The sequence below is a fragment of the Martes martes genome (assembly GCF_963455335.1).
Source record: "Martes martes genome assembly, chromosome: 4".
Lineage (NCBI taxonomy): Eukaryota > Metazoa > Chordata > Mammalia > Carnivora > Mustelidae > Martes > Martes martes.
In genome coordinates this window covers 167,811,258-167,833,803 of record NC_137891.1, presented here as the reverse complement: position 1 = coordinate 167,833,803, position 22,546 = coordinate 167,811,258, and the positions used below count along the sequence as shown (strand labels likewise).

At 41.0% G+C, this 22,546-nt stretch overlaps 1 protein-coding gene across 3 annotated transcripts in view; it reads right to left on the bottom strand.

Moving 5' to 3' along the window:
* Nucleotides 1–10,875: 10,875 nt before the first annotated feature.
* The window catches only part of PTP4A2 (protein tyrosine phosphatase 4A2), a 29,593-nt gene continuing 17,922 nt past the window's right edge, over nt 10,876–22,546 (bottom strand). For all 3 annotated transcript variants that reach the window (XM_080800119.1, XM_080800118.1, XM_080800120.1), the window contains exons 3-6: nt 21,101–21,193; nt 16,383–16,513; nt 14,187–14,261; nt 10,876–13,368 (exon numbers count right to left, since the gene is read on the bottom strand). In XM_080800119.1, the coding sequence (XP_080656245.1) occupies nt 13,260–13,368; nt 14,187–14,261; nt 16,383–16,513; nt 21,101–21,193 (408 nt within the window). In that variant the 3' untranslated portion in view covers nt 10,876–13,259. The remainder of the gene's footprint in view (nt 13,369–14,186; nt 14,262–16,382; nt 16,514–21,100; nt 21,194–22,546) is intronic.

Here is a 22,546-nt window from a genome sequence, read left to right as displayed (position 1 = left end):
TGAAAGTGACATTAATGTCTAATAATGGGGGATACAAAGACAATCCCTGTTCTCAAGGGGCATTTTGTCCTGTCAGCAAGACACAAGAAAAACACTAAATTCAGTGATTCCTATATTCAGGGTGTGCGCAGAGTGCCAAAGGAACTCGGAAGAGGGGTGGGGCTGGTGTCAGGGAAGGTTTCCCCAGACAGGAGAATGTGAGGGAAATGTGAGGGTAGGTGTCTGCAATGCAGACAGTCGGCACCGGTCCAGAGCTATGAAAGAGAATGGTACAACTGGAGACCCACAGTTCTGGGGGTTGTGGTATAAGTTTCAGTGCAGTGGGCCAGGAAGGAGCTAGATCTTTTACCTGAAAAGTCAAAGAGCTTCCAAAGGAGGTGAATTCCAAACATCAGCTATGTTTTGGAAAGATCACTCTGACAGCCACATATAGGATGGGTGATGGTGGGGCTAGACTAGGGGCTAGTCAGGAGGTGTGCCAAGACAGAACGAACTAAGACAGTGGCTATAGGGAGAGAGGAGGTAAGAAGGTTGGGGATCAGATATAATCCCTAGATCATAGTTCCTGCGTGATATGCGTTGGACTGTCTCCCGTCAAAACAGATATGTTGAAATTCTAGCTCCCAGGACCCTAGAATATGACCTTATTTGGAAACAAGGTCATTGCCGATGTAATCATTAAGATGAGGTCATCCTGTCATAGGGTGGTCTCCTAAGCTGATAGGACTCATGTCCTGATAAGAAGACACCACGTGAAGACAGAGGCTCACAGGGAGAAAGCCGTATGATGGTGAAGGCCCAGACGGGGGATGTGTAGCTGTGAGCCAAGGAATGCCAAAGATTGGCAGCAAACAACCAGAAGCTAGGAAAAAGCAAAGAGAGGTTCTCCTATAGGTTTCAGAGGGAACATGGTGCTGCTGACACAGGGGTGAGGTGCTGAGGGAGGGAGAAAGAATTGCAAGCAGACTCCCCACTGAGTGTAAGACCAACGCAGGGCTCAGTCTCATGACTCTGAGATCATGACCTGAGCCAAAACCAAGAGTCAGATGCTTACCCTACTGGGCGACACAGGCGCCCCTCTGTCAGGCTGAGTTTTAAGTGTCCTACTCAGAGCAACCCATTCCATCCTCTCAGCTCTCTGCGAGGAAGATTCTATTATGATTCTCACTTTATATTTAAGGAAACAGAAACACAGAATGGCCATGCAAATTTTCCCAAGGTAACAAAGCTAGGTACACGGCGGAGCCAGGATTTGACGCCTGGCAGGCTGATTGCAAGCAAGCTCTTTTTGCTCTCGCCCAATATGCTACGCATCCATTCTGGATAAATATTTGCTCTAAGTTTCAGTGGATGGATGGATGAATGAGTGAATGACTGAATGAATGAATGAGTAAATCTGAATATGGTGCCAGCATGAAAAATGGGGGCAATGACGAAAAGAGAGGGAGGGAGGATAAGCCCTGGTGTTTGGTTCAGTTGACTTAGTAAATAAAAGCATCTGCATCCGTAGAGGCAGGAAAAAGAGGGGCAAAGTCAGATTTGAGGGGTGGAGGTCGAAGGCTGCAGAAGGAATGAATATAGTCTTGAATGCTGAGTTTGAGTTGCTGTGAGACAAGCAAGCAAGATGTCTGGTAGACGGCTGGACAAATGGATCCGGAGCTCCAGAGAGAGATGTGGTTGGGAATTACAGATCTGGGAGCCCTCTGGGTGCCTAATGTCGGGGAGTTGAATGAGATCGCCGAAGAAAGATGTATGGGAAGAGACAAGCAGACACCCACCGTAGAGCCCTACGGAAAACTGGGATTCAGGGGGCCAGCACAGGAAAAGAAGAGTTTAACCTACAAGTATAGGGTGTGCCATAGAAGTCAGCTTGTGGGGGGGTGAGAGTTGAATAGAAAAGTGAACCAGAGGGTAACCCGATGAGCTGCTGGTGAAAGAGTGAGACACATGGCTTTATGGGCTGGTCGGAGATGACCCTCCACAGTGCTTTGCTGGTACATTTTAGGAATTTGGTGAGCTGGTTGTTAAATACAGCCATTATTTAAAATGAAGTTGTAAAAAGTTATAATCAAATAAATTATATTTAAAGATAAAGTCATAGGGGCGCCTGGGTGTCTCAGTTGATCGGGCACCTGTCTTCGGCTCAGGTCGTGGTCCCGGAGTCCCAGGATCGAGTCCCGCATCGGGCTCCCGGCTCCACGGCTCTGCTTCTCCCTCTGACCTTCTCCCCTCTCATGCTCTCTCTCAAATAAAGAAATAAAATCTTTTAAAAAAAAAAGATAAAGTCATAAACTTTTCCAACTCATCTCTTCCTAATTATTTACTACATTTCACTATTATCTGTGTTATTTTTTTGTTGTTTCTGTACGGTAGAAGTACTACAAAGGGGCACCACTGCTCCTGTCTTCCCAGTTCTCTGTTCAGTGAGTCTACTGATAGCTTGAGATTGGCCATGGGGTGAGGTATTTATACCATGGAAACTGGCGAGTGCTGCAGATCAGAATATTATTTTTTGTTGATTGTCTATTAAAAAAGTAACAGAGAAAATGTTAGTAATGCATATTAAACTTTAAAGAGCATAGTGCCGTGGCATCTGGTTGGCTCAGTGGGTTAAACCCTCTGCCTCCGGCTCGGGTCATGGTCCCAGGGTCCTGGGATCAAGCCTGGCATTGGGCTCTCTGCTCAGCAGGGAGCCTGCTTCCCCTCTCTCTCTCTGTCTGCCTCTCTGCCTACTCGTGATCTCTGTCTGTCAAATAAATAAAATCGTAAAAAAAAAAAAAAGAGCATAGTGCCTATAGCCATTACCTTGTAAATGGCGCCAAAAATTGAGGAAATAGTCTTGCAGTATTCAAAAGCTATTATCCAATCCTGCAAAGAAGTCGCATCATTGATGGACGAGTGAAGCTTTAACATAAATTTTCATTTTTTTACTTTTGAATCTTTAACATAGAGGAAAATTTCAACCAACATTCATGTTGGGTTTGTCAAATGCAACCAGACTGGCTAGGATGTAAGAGTTTGGCAAAAATCAGCAAAAGCGTTCCGTGAGAATCAATTGAGGGCACCTGGGTGGCTCAGCTGGTTAAGCGTCCAATTCTTGGTTTCAGCTCAGGTCATGATCTCAGGGTGGTGAGATCCAGCCCCATGTTGGGCTCTGCACTTAGGGGAATCTGCTTCTCTCTCTCTCCCTCTGCTCCTCCCTGAGTCCTGTCTCTCTCTCAAACAAATACATAAATCTTTAAAAAAAAGAGGTGGGGAGCGGTACCTGAGTGGCTCAGTTAAGCATTTGCCTGTGGCTCCATCGGTTGAGCGTCTGCCTTCCTCTCAGGTCATGATCCTGGTGTCCTGGGATCGAGTCCCACATTGGACTGAGAGTCTGCCTCTCCCTCCTTCATCAACACCCACCCCCCCACCTCATGCTCTCTCTCAAATAAAGAAACAAAATCTTTAAAAAGAGAGAATCAATTGGCTACATGGAATTTACAATAAAAGTAATACATATTTTATTATTTTTAAATTGTATGTTACACATCCTTTGTATCAGTAAAATTTATAAATAATTATGTGTGGGTACACACACACACGTCAGTCAACCTCCTGACTCCGGCAGAGGCAGAACAGTCTCCCTCCTGGGAATGGGTCACTGGAGTTAGGGTAGCAAAGGCCTTCCATGCTGAGGGGCTAGAAGATGCACTGAATTTGCCCAGGATGAGAATGACTAGGGTTGGCCTTCAAGGCCCCAAGAACTCCATGCACTGAGAGATGGCGAGGGTTAACAGAAGACAGCAGCAATGAGGGGTAGTGGACGGAACAGCCTGATGGCCACTGTCACAAGCCGATGTTACCCAAGGGTGCAAGAGCAATGGTGTGGACATGGCCATGGATTGCTGAGCCCTCCTCTCCTACCGGCCTTTGCAGTACATGGAAAGATCGGAGTAGCTTCCATTTTTGAGGTCCCAGAGAAAGCAGTGTCCTCAGGGGATAGCTTGCTTGGTTTCAGTTAATAATAACAGCTTCCTCTTATCGAGTGCGAGGGTTGCTTAGTGCCACGATATGATCAGGATTTCTGAGTTAGATATTTCGGGTTAGAATTCTGGCCACTTCCTAGACATGTAATACTGGGCAAGCTAGGTACACTCTGAGCTCTCAATTCCCGAGCCATAAAATGGAGATAATATGACCTAACACTCAAAAGATAATACACCTAAAACACTAAGCACAGGGCCTGGCACGTGGTAAAGTTTCAATAAATTGTAAGTATTACCATGGCTATGTAAGCAAAGAAAGCAAAATACATAATTATAAAATTACGATTACACATGGGGGAGAAAGGGGGAGATGAAAGGAATATATCACAATGTTAATACTTTTCCCTGGATAGCAGGACCATGGGGTTTTTCTTTACTTCCTCCATACTTCCCAAAACTTGCCCAACAACCCTATTTTTATGTTTATTCTGAAAAAATATTTTTTAAAGCAAGGAAGGTGTATAGGAAGGAAAATCTTCCTTTATTTTTTTAAAATAGATTTTATTTATTTATCTGACATAGAGCACAAGGCAGAGGAAGAGGGAGGAAGCAAGCTCCCCACTGAGCAGGGAGCCGGATGTGGGGCTCAATCCCAGGACTCTGGGATCAAGACCTGAGCCCAAGGCAGATGCTTAACCAACTGAGCCACCCAGGCACCTTGGAAAATTCTTCACTTAAAAAGAAAGAAAGAAAAAAAGAAAGAAAAGGCCAGCGTTGTCTCAGGGCGTGAGAAAAATTTTTAAAGTCTTCTATATTAAGTACACAGGCCTATCACCCGAGCAAATGATTGCAAAGGGCAGAAAAGTCATTTGTAGAGTTTAGCATTTCCAAGTTATTCTTCTTCCCCAATAAAAAAATGGACTAAGTTCAAATGCTGTCTACTCTTCTCTATTTTCTGACTCATCCTGTGAATTTTACATTTCAGGAGGACTTAAAACAAATAAAAGTGTTATAAATTAATCTAAACATGATTCAAATCTTTAATTTATGTATTCATTAAAATTTTACCTGTTATCAATCTTAAGGTTCCAGGTGTTAATGGCAATTCTAAATGAAAGTCAAATATAGTCATTTGCATAAAAGCATTAGAAGATGATTAATTGGTATTTTCATACAGCTGTGATCCATTCTGCACTTCTAGAGCTGAAAAATCATGTTTCCCCTAAAAACGTTTACCTATGCCAGTCCTCATGAAGCCGTAGAATACCTCCAGTGTTTCATGTACTCAGCTACACCCACGGCATGTTCATTACTGGAGTCACATTTCCTATTTCCTGATTTTAAAAAGACATTACAGTTGTGTACCCATGAAAATTAGGCTGATTTCCATACCATTCCTTGAATATTTATGTGTTCCATTCCAACAGGAAGCTAAAGATTAAATCTACCCGTGTTAACAAATTCCCATTTGTGTGTTTTAGCATGATTTGGGGAATTTAGTCCAATTTCAAGGGAATATATTCCAATTTCAAGGGGCCTATGCTTGAGGTACCCGAAAAAAATGAGTCACAGGGCTTAGGTGGAAAAGTGTTTTCGGCAAAGTGCTTTATCTATGCTGGATAAAAGCTGTGGCCCTGGCAGCTCTGATCCAGTTACGATTGCTAAAGCATGTCCAGGCTGGTTAGCTAATGCCTCTGCAGGAATTTAGGCCACGCATTAATGCACTGAAGATAAAATCAATTTGAAAATTTCTTAAATCAAATACCAATCCTGGAGTAAACTCTATGTGGAGAACCAGCCAACAGCAATAGGAAGCCAATTATAAGCTACGAAACTCTCTGCTAAAACGTCCTGGTTTGTTCCTGGTAGGGCCCATTACACACAGTTTGCACAAGTTAAACCCACGGACTAGACATAACTGCTTGCTAGACACACACATGCCTATGCTACACACACAGACACACACACACACACACACACACTCTCTCTCTCTCTCTCTCTCTCTCTCTCATAAAGATGCAGCTCAATTAACAGGGACTTGTTAAGGGCAAAAACCCACAGCAACCTCCTGACTGGAAACGTCAGCCCCTTCTGCTATGGCCGTAGAACCAGGCATCTTAGAAATCAGGCCTGAACTCATACACTGGCCTGGAGCACTCCTTGCTATTATTTCCCTTCTCAGTTTCCTCATCTGTAAAACGGGGTTAGCCATGAGTGGAAGCCTATGGAGATCACCTGAGACAATGTATGTGAGATTCTGAGCATTGCTGTACTTGGCAGACGAGCCCCTTGCTCGTCTTCCTCACTGCCCTGAACCCAAAACAGCAAAGGCGTGGAAGGCGCTGAACTCTGCTACACAGCGTGGTTAGCAAGGTTGCAAGCCCCGAGGTATTCTGTTTGTTTCCATTTGCAAGTGGGATCTACAGAGAAAATCAAGAGGTGGAGGCTGTTTTACAAACCTTTCCCAAGGCCAGATAGCCCAACTGGTGTAAACCAATCCCTTGAAATGTGAATGCAGACATACTGGTCATCTCTTCATGGAATCCAGGCTCTGGTGGCAGAAAAAAAAGGATAGTTTTCGACCCTACTTCTCCGCTGCTCCCTTAGATGAGGCTCTCATCTCTGTCCTCGCCTACCATAGCCCATCATCAGCCCTTCAGCCATAACTGGTCTTCTGGCTTTCATTCTCTGCAATTCATTTTCATTCGTTCAGCTGGCATTTACTGCTTGCATAATACGAATCAGGCGCAGGTTTATAGGGACGGTCTCTAAAGAGCTTTCTGGATAACCTCTTTGAGCACACATTTGACAGTGTAACTGCTGTTGTTTACCAACATTCAAAGGCTCCCCATTGCCCAAAGCAGAGATTCCCAACTTGAGACCCTGATTTGGAAAGACCTCGGTGGTGCCTGGACGTGGATATTTTGAATAAACCCCATGGTTGAGTCTGATGGCTCCTCCTGATTGAGAAACAGTAGAAAAAAATTTTCAGAGTTCTTGCTCTGACTACATAATACCCTGTGCAACATGACCCCAAGCTCACTGAACACCATCTGGCCTCTGCCTGAATTTTGCCTTTCCTCCTTACTATAGTCCAGCCGTACTAGCCATGCTGTCTTGTGAGCACACCAAGCTCGTTCTTTCAGGTTTATACACACCACTGCAGGTACTACTTGGGAAGTGTTTCCAGCACCTTCACACAGCATTTGCACCTAGGAAGCTCCTTCGCCTTCCTCAGAGACCTTCCCTGACCATCCCGTCTAACTCCACGTGTAATTAGTAACTCCAGTCACTAATTCCTCACCTGCTTTCCTTTCTTCCAATCTTCGTAGCGCCCATCGTTATCTGAACATACATCACTTTTTGGTGTCCCTGTTTATTCTTTCATCTCAATCAGAAGGTAAGCCCTGTAAGGGCGGAGGGTTTGTGTAGTGTGCGGTAAGGGCTAGTCACGAAATCATCACTCGTCCTAAGGGGCTTTTACCCACAACACTCAACATGCTATCTGTATAATCAAAGTCTAGGTTCTATTCGATATTAAGAAACTGACTCCAAGTCTTTTACAAAAGGCACAGGGGAAGGGGCAGAAACTACTGAGAAGGCCTCATGGACAAGTGGACCTTGGCTGGGCCAAGGCATTTCTCGCCGGCTCCCAGGCTGTGGACTTTGTGTTCTGCTCTCTAGGCTGCTACTCCATCCTCCCCCTTGGCCTATGCTCACACAGGACCCAACATATGTATAGCGCTAACTGCCTTCTCTACATCGAAGAGTCTCCCTCAGTAAAAACCAGAACCTGCTGGTCCCTGATTAGCTTTGGGCCAACTGGCTCTGACCCTCGTTGTAGCCTTGGGGATGGAGAGGGAGGCACAAGGGAGGAATGTCCAGCACACCTCCTAGAGTTTGAAGATGACCAAAGCAGCAATCCAGGCCTTCCAGAGATATCAAATCGTGCCACTTCTCCCAAACGTACCTGGCTTTCACGCCTCCACTCCCTTTTATTGGTTTTTCTGCCTGAAATGTGCTTTCCTCATAATCAACCTTTTTTTCTAAGTGTACAATCCAGTAGCATCTAGTACATTCACACCGTTGTGCAACCATCACCACAAATTCCAGAACATTTCATCACTACAAAAAGAAACCCCATACCCATGAGCAGTCACTCCACATCCTCACCCCCAAGCCAACCCCAGGCAACCACTCAAGCGTTCAGTTCCCTCGGGTACATATCTAGAATTGGTTATTGGATATATTGGAATTGCTGGGTTACATGGCAATTCTATGTTTGACTCTTTGAGAAACTGCCAAACTGTTTTCAAAAAAAGGTTGTACCATTCTACATCTCCATCAGCAAAGTATGACAGTTCCAATTTCTCTACTCTTAGCAGGACTTGTCATCGTCCATCTGTCTTATCTTAGCCCTCCTAGTGGATGCGAAGTGGTACCTCGCACCATCAGCTTTTTCTACATCACACTGAACAGCCCAGCTCAAATACGACCACTGTGGAACCTCCTAACATGCTCCAGGACGGTTTTAGTAACTTGCTTCTCCACAGTACCATCATTTACTGATCAGCGCCAATTCATTCAATAATTACTGAGCACCTACTACATGCCAACCACTATTCTAGGTGAAGATAATAGTGAATGAAACAGACACACTAAAATCTCTGTGCCCTGTGGGGCTTCTGTCTGGTGGAAAGAGGCAAACAATAGTTTGTGAAATGGTGTTAAGCGGTATGGGGAAAAGGAAAGCACAGCAGGAGGACAGGCCGATGGCACGGGGGAGGCAATTCTTAAGTGAAGGTCATGGAAGGTCTCACTGAAATTACAGTTGAGCAGGAATTGAAATCGTTTGAACAACAGGACATCCACAAGAGATGTCAAGTAGGCTTTGGATAATGGGTCTGGAGTCCAGAGAAGAGAGTCTAGGCAGATAGAGCAGTAGTGGAGGTAATGAAGAACCAGAACTTTAAACTGAGGTGTTTGCTGCTAAACTAGGTGAAAACTTGGGTATGAGGTCTGTCCTAGAAAGCAAAAATCTGTTTTCTATTGCAGCTGTAACAAATTAGCACAAACTTAATGGCTTAAAACACAAATTTATTATTCTATAGTTCTACAGAAGTCTCACACAGGCCTAAAATCAAGCCCAAAATCCTGTTGGGAGGCTGAGCTCCTTTTTGAGAGACAGTAGGATTGAATGTTCCCTTGATTTTTCCAGGTTCTAGAGGCGCCCTTCCTGACCTTCCAAGCCAGCAACATTGCATCTCTCAGACCATTCTTCCTTAGTCCCATCTCCTTCTGATCTCAGCCAAGATCCTCTGCTTGTAAGGACTCAGGTAATTAAACTAGACCCATCCAGATAATGATATAATCTCAACTCAAAATCCTTAATCACAGCCATGAAGTCCCTTTTACCATGTAGCATTATTTAAAGGTTCCAGGGACTTCAAGTATGAACATAGGGTGGGGGTGGGGGTACCATTCCTCCTACAGTCAATGAGGAAAGCATTTCAAAAAGGAGTGCTCAGCCATGTTACATGCTAATATGTCAAAAAAAAAAAAGTTACAGATAAAGAATTAATCATTGGCTTAAGTACCATAGAGGTTCTAGTGATCTTTACATGGGCCATTTCAGTTGAATTAAACTCCTCATTGGAGTGGGTTCAAAAAGACAAAAGTACAGCATGCAGTTAGAGAACTCAGTTTTGAGTTTTGCTATAAAGAGCAAAGGGGAGGAGTGTGAGCCAAACAGGATATTTTTTCATTTTTAACATGGAAGAAGGAACAGTATGTGGTGGCCTGATGGGAAAGACCTAGCAGAGGGAAGTTAATGAACAGAATGTCTCAATCTGTGCCCTCGAATGGGGACGGAATCTAGTACACAACTGGAAGATCTTGCCTTGTGGAGGGCATGGACCATCTGTGTGACTGGAGGAAAGACAGAGTGTAAGCAGAGATGCAGGTAGGTAAGCAGATGTGATGGCAGGAGCCTGTGCAAATTTCCTTCTTTTTTCTAAGTTTAGGGGGGGAAAAAAAGGCTGGAAACTGAGAGAATGGGAAAAGTATTAACATCTAAGTGTTTTCAAGTTGAAGAGTAATTAAATAGCAGGACTGTCAGATGGTTCTAAGGCCTATTTGGGGTCATGACTTTAAACACAGAGACAGAATTGGCATGTTCAGTTGCACAAGTGCAGATAAGGTGGCGGACTGAACTTAACCAAGAATGGAGTTTAGCCAGGCAAGTATAATGAAACAAGAGATGGGGCAGGGCAATTTGCTATGCAACCATGAGTGAATTTAACAGTGGACCACTGAATCTAAGGTAGGTAATAAACAGGAGGTGGGAAATTTAAAATAGGTAAGAGGATCAATGAACTGTAAGTCACCCATGTATCCACTTACCCTGTTCTTAACATCTACAGCTCTAACTCCTCTTCTAGACTAGGAGCTGCCAAAGTGGGAAGTGTCTTCTCATTCTTAGTACCTTAGCAGATAAGCTTGTTTTCTGAATGGATGGATGGACACTTGCCCATAGTCTAAGGGAAATTTTCAAGCCCCCAGTCCTATGATATACAAAGTTCCTCTTTTCTCACTGTTCTCTAGAAGTCTGAGTAAAAAGCTGCTTCATCACAATCTATGGTATAAACAAATCCCTTGGAATGAGATAAGATGCGTAATTCCTACAGTATTGTGTCCAAGAACTAAACCACAAAATGTACCAGAAGTATCCCAACTCTAGTTAAGTTTACCCTTATTGAATACCTGGGTGGCATGAAATCTTTGAACTTCCCAACCTCTAATTATTTCACCTCCTTGCAGTAATTAACAGAACAGGCTTTGAGAATACCAAATTTTCTAAGGAGACATAAATGAAATTCAACATGAGGAGGAGAACGATACACAGACAAACAGCATGTAAAATAAGTTTTATTGTTCTTTAAAAGGGTTCGGGGTTTGGTTTTAAATCAGGCTGCACACGTTTCATCAGTCTGACATCTCTCTCACCATGTCAAACTGGCTTCAGCTAGCAATACTTCATTAAATCCAAAAGGAAAAAAAAAAACTTTTAATTTTGAGGAAGAAAATCCAGTTCTGAGAACAATTAACATTAGTATGTAATTTAAAACAAAATGAGGGATAATGTTTCTTGTCGCTTTATACACCCTTCTTCTCATACAGAACCAGGAATGTAATTTTCCTATCTCAGGCAGGCACTGATACTGCTGGACACTGCACACACATATACACACACATACACACACACTCCCCACAAACAAAAATCAGAGCATGTTAAAGGGAAAAAGTTTGTTACTGTATTGATCAAAACCCTTGAAGTCAATAGACAGTCTGAGTTTAGAGGGATGCTGTTTTGATCTTGAACCTATGTAAAGGAATCTATTGTCAGGTTCTAAAACAAAGAATTTTGGAGAGTACCATCATTTTTCACTATAAAATTCTAAAAAGTTTCAAAAAGCATTATTTTGTTTTGTTTTCTGGGATGGGAGAGGAGAGAATCTACAGATATTCATTTAGTTAAAAATCAAAACAACTCCGGCATAGGAAATAGGCAGTTCACATAGCCAGCCAACGTCTGAGGTATCATCAGTGTGAGACAAGGTCCCAGTCCATTCCTACTGGCCTAGCTGATCCTAAAAAAAAACGGGAAGTTTGTGGCTCTGCATAGCAAATTCCAGCAAGACAAGATGACCCTAAGCCTTTATTCAAATCCTTAGAAGCAGAGCACTACTAAGTAATATTTAGATGACGAGTGCAAGAGCCCTGGATGGTGAACTTCAACTTGCTTGGTCAATGCAGCCCGGTCACTACTGCCTTCTGCAAAGGAGAAGACAGCTTCTCTAGATCAGCACATTGAACCTGGCAAAGAAACCGTGAAAATGACAGTACACCATTGCATCAACAACAATCTCTTTGCTACTCATTGGGTTGCTTTCTGTCTCTCTTCTACCCTGTATGGCCTGTGGACACACACTCACTAGGCATTGCTGGTTTTAAACCAGCATTTTGTTTTTTAATCCCAAAAAGAACCTAGTAAGGAAATAACAAGGCAATCAGTGGTTAAACTGAACTGTACATATAGGGGGTGGTTTGGAAAGTACACATCCCAGGCATTTCTCAAGTCCAAAATATCCTATCTTTGCTGTTATTCCTTTTACTGTTCCTGAAAATTCATAGTACGAGTAAGTCCTAAATAAAAATTTTAAACTACCAGCATTCTCCAACATCATTAACAGAAAATCAGAGTAATGCTACAAACCCACAATTCTAGAAAGTGTAGAAGGTGTGCTAACTCTCTGCCTGGACACATCTTTAGTGATGGCCTGGAGTGCTCCCCTTCAGAAAACAGAAGTTTCTGGGATACCCACTTAGCTTCATTGGTTGGAAAAGAGAAAAATTCGACTCTCAGCCAAGTTCTTTGAGAAGAAAGACTATTCTTAAAATGCCATTTCCCCACTAATTTACCAAAATAAAAACCAAAACAAAAGGCTCTTGGCTACTTTGCCTAATGTTGAATAGGGTTTTCAAGAAAAGAAACTAACATGAACACCCCATCATCAGTAAAGACTAAAAACCACCTGGATCATATAATATATATGCCACTGCTTTTTTTTTTTTTTTTGGTGTTTTTTTGTTTCTTTTTTTGTTTTTTGTTTTTTCTAAAAGTGCCCAGGTGGGCTTAAGGCTGCCAGACTGCACACACATCTACAGCAACAAGGGCTTCTCCTATTCCATCTATAACATGTATTAGGGGAAAAAAGAGGGATGGGGAAAGAAGAGAAGAGTGGGAAAATATACACCCACCACCACCAAACAAAAGAAAGAAAGAAAGAAAGAAAGAAAGAGAAATCCCACATTAGGGAGATCTATGTGCCAAGCATAATGGAAAAGTGTGCTCCCCAAACAGATGGTTCTGCACAGGCTAATGTTCTGCTGGTTTTCCTTAGAGACCTATTTTGAAAAGTTAAAAAAGACAGGAGATTTTGATATAATTCAATCCTGGCAGAAATTCAAACTCCCAACAATTAGGAGCAAAATCATCCTTCACTGAATTAATCCCCTTTTTCTTTCTCTTTTTCTTTTCTTAAACATTTTATTCATGTTATAGAGGGATTTCTTTTTTGTTTGCTTTTTTCCAATCATTAGGAAAGTGGTTGAGGAGTATTGAATCCATCACTACTTTGGTGACACAGTTAAGATTCCAGATTCACATTTCCAGGTACCAAGAGTTCCCTCTAAATGTACAATCAAGTCAGCCTTTGTTTACACTTCTTTCTACTGAACACAGCAGTGCCCATTGGTGTCTCGGACGCGCAATCGCATCTTAGGTCGGTATTTCTCCAGGTAAAGCAGCTGTTTGGAATTGAATGCTCCCCTTCTTTTTCTGAAAATACAAGAATGACAAACTTGATCATGTAAAAAAAAGAGCTGTCTGACTCCCTGAAATGCATTATTTATGGCCTAAGGCCTTTCTAACTCCACACAGCTGAAAAAGGGCATATTTCCTATACCGTATCACTTCTTCAGAGGAAGGGCTGATGAGTGAGCAAGCAGTATATGAAGCATCAGGCCCAGATGGCATTCCTTGAAATATGTCACCTTCCTAGAGCTGCTACCATACATTTTATGCCCTCTTATGACAGTCTTTCTTTCCTTTTTTTTTTTTTAAAGAAAAGGTTGAAAGAGAAAGGACAAGATAGTGACTGCTTAAGAATTATGGACAACAAAATAACATGGCTCATTAGTCCAGACCGATGCCAAGATTCTGTTTGGGCAATACCATCCTGATTTTGTGCCTGAACAGGTCACTAAGAGTCCTAAGCAATTAACTGCTTCTTTATAGATTCTTCCTTGCCTCTTGGTCATAGTTACATTTGGAAGGTTATTTTAGACATCCATTAAAAGTCACTAGATCACTTAAGACTACTATCTAGCTATTCATTTTAAAGATTCCTAGATATTCAAGTTATATACTGGACATATCCTAGTGTCCAAATTTGCCACCTAAATTAGAAAATCTTTAAATCTGGGAGCCAACAGTACTAATATAAGCCTCTCTATCACTTGTTCCTTTTGATTTCTTCAACCAAACAATCTTTTAAGCCAACAAATTATTCCATACCACAAAGGGTACTTTCCAAAATTCCTTCTTCTTGTATGGTCTTGCTTTATGCGTTTCTGAACATAAAACTTCATACTCACTGTCTTATAAACTGAACTGCATCTTCATACTTCATTCCACATTCAATCAAAGCAAGTGCAACCAGCACAGGTGCCCTACAGAGAGAAACCCATCTGTAAATATCCACAAGTCTTTGGAATTAAAGGAATTTTTTTAAAAAGATTTATTTATTTGAGAGAGAGTCTTGAGAGGGGGTGAGGGATAAGAGGGAGAAACAGATTCTTCAATGAGCAGGGAGCCCAGTGCGGGGCTCAATCCCAGGACTTGGGGACCATGACCTGAGCTAAAGGCAGACGCCTACCCGAATGAGCCACCCAGGCAAACTGAAAGACTTTTTTTAAAACCCAGGATTACATACTACCAAAATAATGCAAAGCTTGAGCTTTCCTTTTTTCCCTTATACTAAATATCTGGTTTCCCTATACAGTAAAGGAGAGTGTCTATGGTGTCATCCACTTCTAGTAAAGCACTAAATTCTGTATCTTCATTAAGAGATCTTTATTCTTGGGGTGCCTGGATGGCTCAGAAGGTTAAGTGTTGGACTCTTGATTTTGGCTCATGTCATGATCTCAGCATCGTGAGATCAAGCCCTGTGGGGGGCTCCATACTGGGTGTGAAGCCTACTTCAGATTCTCTCTCCCTAACCCTCTGCTCCTCCCTGCTCCCCTGCAGGCATGCACTCTTTCTAAAAAAAATCTTTATTCTTTAAAACATCACGTTATTATCTCAAATTTTCACATTTTATGTCATCAAAAATTCTTCACTGGTCTTTAACCAACATCACAGTAAAAAAAAAAAAAAAGGACCAAATGTGTCATCTATATTGAGTGTCTCAGAAATTCATTACAAACCCATTTTAATATCTTTTCCTCATCAAATGCTAAAAAGGTGCTAAAGTTCTTCAACAAAATCCTTTCTGGAGCTAGTAGGGTGTTAGAGAATTGATCATTAAGAACAGATCTCTTTGTAAGTACGTGGGCTTAGTTTTTTTGGTTTGTTTTTTTAACATCTAACAAGGGACACTGAGGCCTGAGCGGGTCTCAACCTGTCTGTGGTTTGGGGATGCTATCTGCTTCATAAAGCAAAGTAGAGGGTTTGTCTTCTGGGAAGACAAAGCTGTCTTCTCCTCTGAAAAAGTCTCCAACATAGTTGGATCTGGCATCTTCCAGGAACAGGAAGGCAGGAATTGAGGCCTCATGAGTCTGGGTTTACAGCTGAGGTAGAGAGAGAAGACAGTGGTTATAACCATAAAGTCCAGGTAAAGTGTAGTTACCTCCAGGACTCATCACTGTTAACACCCAGTCTGGGTTTCAAGACAGTCACAAAAGTAGATTCCTTAACAATAAAATAATAGTAATACACACACAGACAAAAATCTAGCAAGGGAAATGATGTTTTAAAATGTCCACTACATGGTACCAACTCTGGACTACCTGCTAGGATAGCTGCCAGTTATAAAACTGCCCAAGTCAAGTTAGAACACTACCTTCACCCTTCAGAATAAGGACTGGAACTTCTGACCCTGAAAGAAGAAACTGTACCACACTAAACTGCAAAAAAAGGAAAAGGGCAAACAAAGGGCTGAGCAGGACTAATAATCTGAGTCACCACCACCTTGAGGCAAGAGCAGCCTGCACTAATGTTCTGAGTCAAAGTGCACATGATAAATTGGCATTTAATCTGCTGTTGATGAGAATGTTGCAACACCATTCCATGCAATGCTCAAGGAAAAAGGTTTTAAAATCAAAGTTAATTTTCGTTCTCCGTACATCTCCTTTCAGAAGTTTAAAGTTCAGCCATCTGCTCTGTACCTATTAACTTCCCATTCATCTCAATCCAAAATTAACCACATATAGATTCTTCAGAATCTAAAATTATTTCCATTTTGTTGCCCATTTCAAAGACCCATTTTCAAAGCCTTTTAGAATGTGAAATAATGAGGAAAAAAACTCATACTGAATTAAGACCAATTTTTAGCTCAAATATAAGATAATTACATTAAATCAGTTTCAAAACAATCTCTGAGCCACCATCCACTAAGTCAGAAGCAGACAACCCACGAAACACAAAAAGCTGTCTTAAGAAACCATTAAACCAGCTTCTGCTCTCATTTCCTTTTCCTCCAAGTAATTTAGTATTTGGTGTAATAAATACAAAACTTCTACCAAAGTGAAATTTTTGATAATGAACTCTGAGAGAGAAAGGTAAGAGCTTACCTTCCCAATCCTGCAACACAATGCACTGCAACACAGCAACCTGGCTCTTCACGAAATTTGGTTTTTAACAGGTTTAGCCAATCATCTACTATCTGATTAGGGGGTGGTGCTCCATCATCAAACGGCCAATCCTGGAAAGAAAAGATCTTTTATATTACACTGTTATTTTCTGCAGGATAGTATCTAATGCAGAACAGCTGCACAGAAACAGGGTGGATCTAACTGAACTAACTGTACTTTATATATCTTTTTTTTTTTTTTAAGGGGATGTGGATGCAGGGAGTGGGGGAGAGAATCTTAAGCAGGCTCCATGCACAGCACAGAGCCCAACACAGGGCTCAATCTCAAAACCCTGAGATCATGACCTAAGCCAAAATCAAGAGTTGGACACAACCGAATGAACCATCCAGTTGCCCCCACATACCTATTCCATTTTTTTTAAAAGATTTTATTTATTTATTTGAGAGAGAGAGAGAGAGAGTATACAAGCAGGGGGAAGGGCAGAGGGAGAAGCAGACTCCCTGCTGAACAGGGAGCCCAACACAGGGCTTGATTCCAGGACCCTGAGATCATGACCTCAGCTGAAGGGAGACAATCGACTAAGCCACCCAGGTGCCCCAATATATACCTATTCTTAATAACACAATTCTGATGACTACTGAAGTTTTTTCTAAGATCAAAATTGTTGTGTGCCAAGTAACTTAACCTTCTCGATGACATGTCAGCACTGTAAGCATCTAATTTTATCTTACAGAAATCTCTTATCAGAGTGGTAAAAAAAAAAAAACTAGTGTTCTTCAAATATTTTTTATTTGAATAAAGCAATAATTAGACATAATGGAGACTGTTATTAAGGCCTAGGCAAAGTATGAGAGAATACAACACCTGTCAATATAATTTAAAAGCCCCCTTTGGCAAAGAAGTATACCAAGTAGTATCTCATTGATCTCTACAAATATTTTGAGGATTATCCCTAAAGAGCTCTAAGCTATGATGCCTTTTCTTTAGAGAAAGGCTCTCTCATAAGAAATCTCCAGTAGTTAGCATATCATAACAGAAATATACTACCATCTTTGTGCTTATATATTTTAAAAATGGGGTGGGGAGGCACCTGGGCGGCTCAGTCAGTTAAGCATCTGCTTTCGACTTGGATCATGAACCTAGGGGCCTATGTATCTGGCTTCCTGCTTGGCGAAGAGTCTACTTCTAACTCTGACCCTCCCCATACTTATGCACACTCTCTAACAAAAAAAAAATCTTTAAAAATAAATAAATAAATAGCCAAGTACTAAATATTTTTGAAGCTCTGCCTAAATTATACATATCCCATTTAACGAGCACAGTGCCACAGGATAGGCACCTGAGCAAATGCCTTTTTTCCAAGTATCCCTTTTTCTTTTTACATTCATCAATTTGTTTATGTGTGTGTTTTTAAGTCATCTCTACCCCCAAGGTGGGGCTGAAACTCACGACTCCAAGATTAAGAGCTGCATGGTCTACTGACTGAGCCAGCCAGACACCCCTTGGGTTGTTTTTTTTTTTTTTTAAGATTTTATTTATTTATTTGACAGAGAGATCACAAGTAGGCAGAGAGGCAGGCAGAGAGAGTGAGACAGAAGCAGGCTCCCTGCTGAGCAGAGAGCCCGATGCGGGACTTGATCCCAGGACCCTGAGATCATGACCTGAGCCAAAGGCAGCAGCTTAAACCACTGAGCCACCCAGGCACCCCCCTTGGGTTGTTTTTTAATTAAGACCAACCCCATGAGCATCTAGGCAGGGTTTATCTTCCTTTCTACCTAGAAAAAGGGCCTAAGATACCAACATAAATCAGCTTTAAGGAAAGAGGGGAAGGGAATTCACATTTTGCATTCCCCTACTCCCATCCAGCTTCAAGGACAGAAATGCAAAAACACTGGGAATTTTTTTAAAACATAAGATTACTCTAATGAGGCTGGATAAGGATACTTTAAGATGCTAGAGAAAGAAAAAGAAAAAAAAAGTGACAAAGCACTAAATTGATTCTGCACTCATTACGGGCACCACTAGAACACTTCATGTAGCCCATTAGCCGTGACAACACATTATGTTTGATTTGTCAACTACACCCCATAATTAAAGGGCTGTCAATGTTATCATTATAAATGTCACTAAGTTTAACTATAAACAGCAGTAAAACCAGTAAGCAAGTACCTTAGAATACGAGCTTATTCCCTCTAATACTCCCTAAAATGTACCCAGTTAAGTAACAATAATGTGAAATGTGCTTCACTTGTTCATATAAAGCAGTTTCTATCAAAAAATCATTAAAATAATTATTTAGAACTGTCTGAACTTCAAAATGACATAACTGAAACACCATTAGTCTTTCCCAATATGCCTCTGATTTGCAAGAACATTAGTCAAAAGATTTTAAAGGTCTAATTTTGGGGATATCCTCTTATAAAGTATTCCAGGGGCACCTGGTGGCTCATTCAGTTGAGCATCTGACTTGGTTTCAGCATGGAGTCTGCCTGAGATTCTTTCTCTCCCTTTGTCCCTCCCCCCACTCACACTCTCTCTCTTTCTCTAAAATAAATAAATAAATAAAACCACAAAATATTCCAAACTTTCTTCACCTAGCAGAAGTAGATTAACAATCCACTTAAAATCTCTGGAAAAAGGGGGCGCCTGGGTGGCTCAGTGGGTTAAGGCCTTTGTCTTCTGCTCAGGTCATGATTCCATGGTCCTGGGATCGAGCCCCGCCTAGGGCTCTCTGCTCAGCGGGGAGCCTGCTTCCTCTCTCTCTCTGCCTGCCTCTCTGCCTACTTGTGGTCTCTGTCTGTCAAATAAATAAATAAAATCTTAAAAAAAAAAAATCTCTGGAAAAAGGAAAGAAATTCCAAGCTTAATTCTAAACGTTAGATTTTTAATTTTATCTGATCACAGCTATTTAAGCCAAAGTGTCGATTTAATGGCATAGAATAAATCCCAGACTCGCCATTATCTTCAACAACCTAGTTCAAGTTCTTTAGTTCACTTCCACTTCATAAAAGTGTTTACCAACATTACTGATTCAAACAAACTATAGTCAACCCACAGTTCATTTTCTCATCCATGCCATCTGTCAAAACAAAGTGATTTCTCATCTGCCCACTGTAAGAACATACTCCCAATATAGGAAAAAGAACTCATAGTCAGCCTAGTTTCAGAAGTTAAAATTTTGTTTTTATATCTTTAAACACAGGATTACATTTTATACATATCCCCAATGACTTCCAGCCAGGGCACCTTAAAGTCCTTTAGAAATGGGAATATAAGCAAATTATTACCACGCCATTCTATTAAAATACATTTTTTAAAAACACAATGCTTGGCTATTTAGTTTTTGTGTTTCACCAAATGGAGGTGAGAAAACTTTATGGATCAGATATGAGACCACTGCCTTACCAATAGGACATTTATTTTCTTTGCATGAACTGCCTTTCCAACTACTGACCAATGCACCAATGCATAAAGACTACAGAACTACCTTTCAAAAAAAAAAAAAAAAAAAAAGGAACATAACCTCCTACCACTATCTTCTTTATTACTTTCTTCCTAACCAACTACTTTAAAACTCTAATTCTCTTCCTACAACACTGTCTTCCCACAATTAAATCAAAGAACTCTACTAAAACACCTAAGACTACAAGGTCATTTCATTACATGCTCTTGCGGTTCAGAAAACTATTTATAGGCAAGAAGGTACAAAATTTTACCTAATCTGAGGCTCCTGTTTCCAATAAATGAAATAGTGTACTTAGAGACTAAGGAGGAACTTAAAATAATTCCAATCACTTCATGTTCAAATTGAAAATAAAAGAAACCTAATCACAGAAAACCTTCTTAGAAACCTACCACAAAGTGTCAGAAACTATGCTGATTACTCTGAAGCAAGATGCCCTCTCCCATCTTAACCTCTTCTCCAGGCTTTTCTGTCCCCTATCGGTTTATCCACAAAACAATAAGTAACTAATTAGTGCTTGCAAAGTCAGAAAGAATACAGCTGGCCCTCAACACAGGTTTGAACTGTGTGGGTCCACTTACAGGCAGACTTTTTTCTAATAAACACAGTATAGTACTATAAATATTTTCTCTTATTTTTTCTTAATAAAATTTTCTTCTCTCTAGCTAACTTTATCGTAAGAATATAGCACATAATACATGTAACATACAAAATACATGTTAATGTATTTTGCTATATAATGCTATTGGTAGGGCTTCTGGTCAACAGCAGGTTATTAGTAGTTAAGTTTTTGGGAAGTCAAAAGTTATACGTAGATTTCTGACTATGTGGGGGGGTTGGTGCCCCTAACCTCACATTCAAGAGCCAACTGTATTTCCATGTGACTTAAGAATTTCTGATGGAAATTACTTTCAGTTAGATTCAAACCAGCAGCCTAGATACAAAAGCTAAATATTGCAATAATATACTAGAGAAAACAAAATGTAAATTTCCATTTTCTTAAAATAAGTGTACACTCAATTTTGCTTTTCATTTGTTGAAAATACTCCACATACATAGACTTTAAGGGCACAAATGAAGAAAACTGCCAATTCAAAAATTTTTAAAGACTGTTTTCAACACTGTATCTCCTATAAGCTTAAAAAGCATACTACTGAGGGCCCGGTTTTAAAAATAGTTAAGTTTAAAAGGTACTACTTGTTTGTAGTGAAAGATGAAAACACTACACACTCACTAGAACGTGGATTCCTTCTTTTTCAACTGGAGCCTTATCGTATGTAGCATCACAAACTCGAACCAAAGTTGTCACTCCATACTTCTTAAGTTCCTTTAAAGAAGACAAATATAAGGGATCATACTTTTAGAATCTGCAACCGAAACTTTAAAAATAAACTGAAGCAATGAGACATCATTTTTAGACAAAAAAAAAAAATCATTCTCATTGTGGCAACATATAGAATGAATACTCAGGCTCTTACTGGAAGCATCAACACAATCACCTTTATAAAGGACAATTTGGTAACATATCACAAAAACTATAGAAGCACAATACACTTTGACCTAGAAATTCTACTTCTGAGAATTTATACTAACAAAGTAATTAAAGATATACCCAAAGATTCTGGTACCAGTGTGTTCAACATGGGCTGTTTGGAATGGTAAAAAGATGGAAACATGAATAGTCCAAAAACAGGGTAACAGAGTATGGCACATTCATACAGGATACTGTGACAGCTATAAAAATAATACTAAAAAGGTTGGGGGAAGATTTTTTAAAACACAGTGTGATCCTGGGGCGCCTGTCTCGGGTTGTGATCTCAGGGTCCTGGGATGGAGCCCCGCATCAGGCTCTCTGCTCAATGGGGAGCCTGCTTCCCCTCTCTCTCTGCCTCTCTGCCTACTTGTGATCTGTCAAATAAATAAATAAAATCTTTAAATACACACACACACACACACACACACGGTGTGTGTGTGATCCTATTATGTGTATATAAATAAATATACACATATATGCAGAGAAAAACATCCAGAGCCAGGTATTAAGAGTTAAGAATTTTCAAACTATCTTTTGTTTATGTGTATCTTCTGATTTTTACACAGTAAGTACTTACTGCTTTTTTAATTTAAAGAAACACAGGTAGGGCACCTGGCTGTCTCAGTCAGTGGAACATCCAACTCTTGATCTTGAGGTTGTAAGTTCAAGCCCCACAGTGGATATAGAGGTTACGTAAAAATAAGATCTTTAGGGGCGCCTGGAAGGCTCAGTTATTAAGTGTCTGCCTTTGGCTCAGGTCATGATCTCAGGGTCCTGGGATTGACCCCGCATTGGGCTCCCTGCTCAGTGGGAAACCTGCCTCTCCCTCTCCCTCTCCCACTACCCCTGCTTGTATTCCCTCTCTCACTGTCTCTCTCCCTGTGTCAAATAAATAAACAAAATCTTCAAAAAAAATACAAATTTAAAAACAAAATCTTTAAAAAAATAAAATAAAATGGAGAAACAGAGGTAATTTTGAAATTAAGATTTAAAAGTGGTATCATTATTACGAAGCCTACAAATATACCATCACAGCCAGAAGCCTTGCTCCTTGGGGCGCCTGGGGGCTCAGGTCAGGATCCCAGGGTCCTGGGGTGGAGCCTGCATCAAATAGGGCTCTCTGCTCAGCAGGGAGCCTGCTTCCCC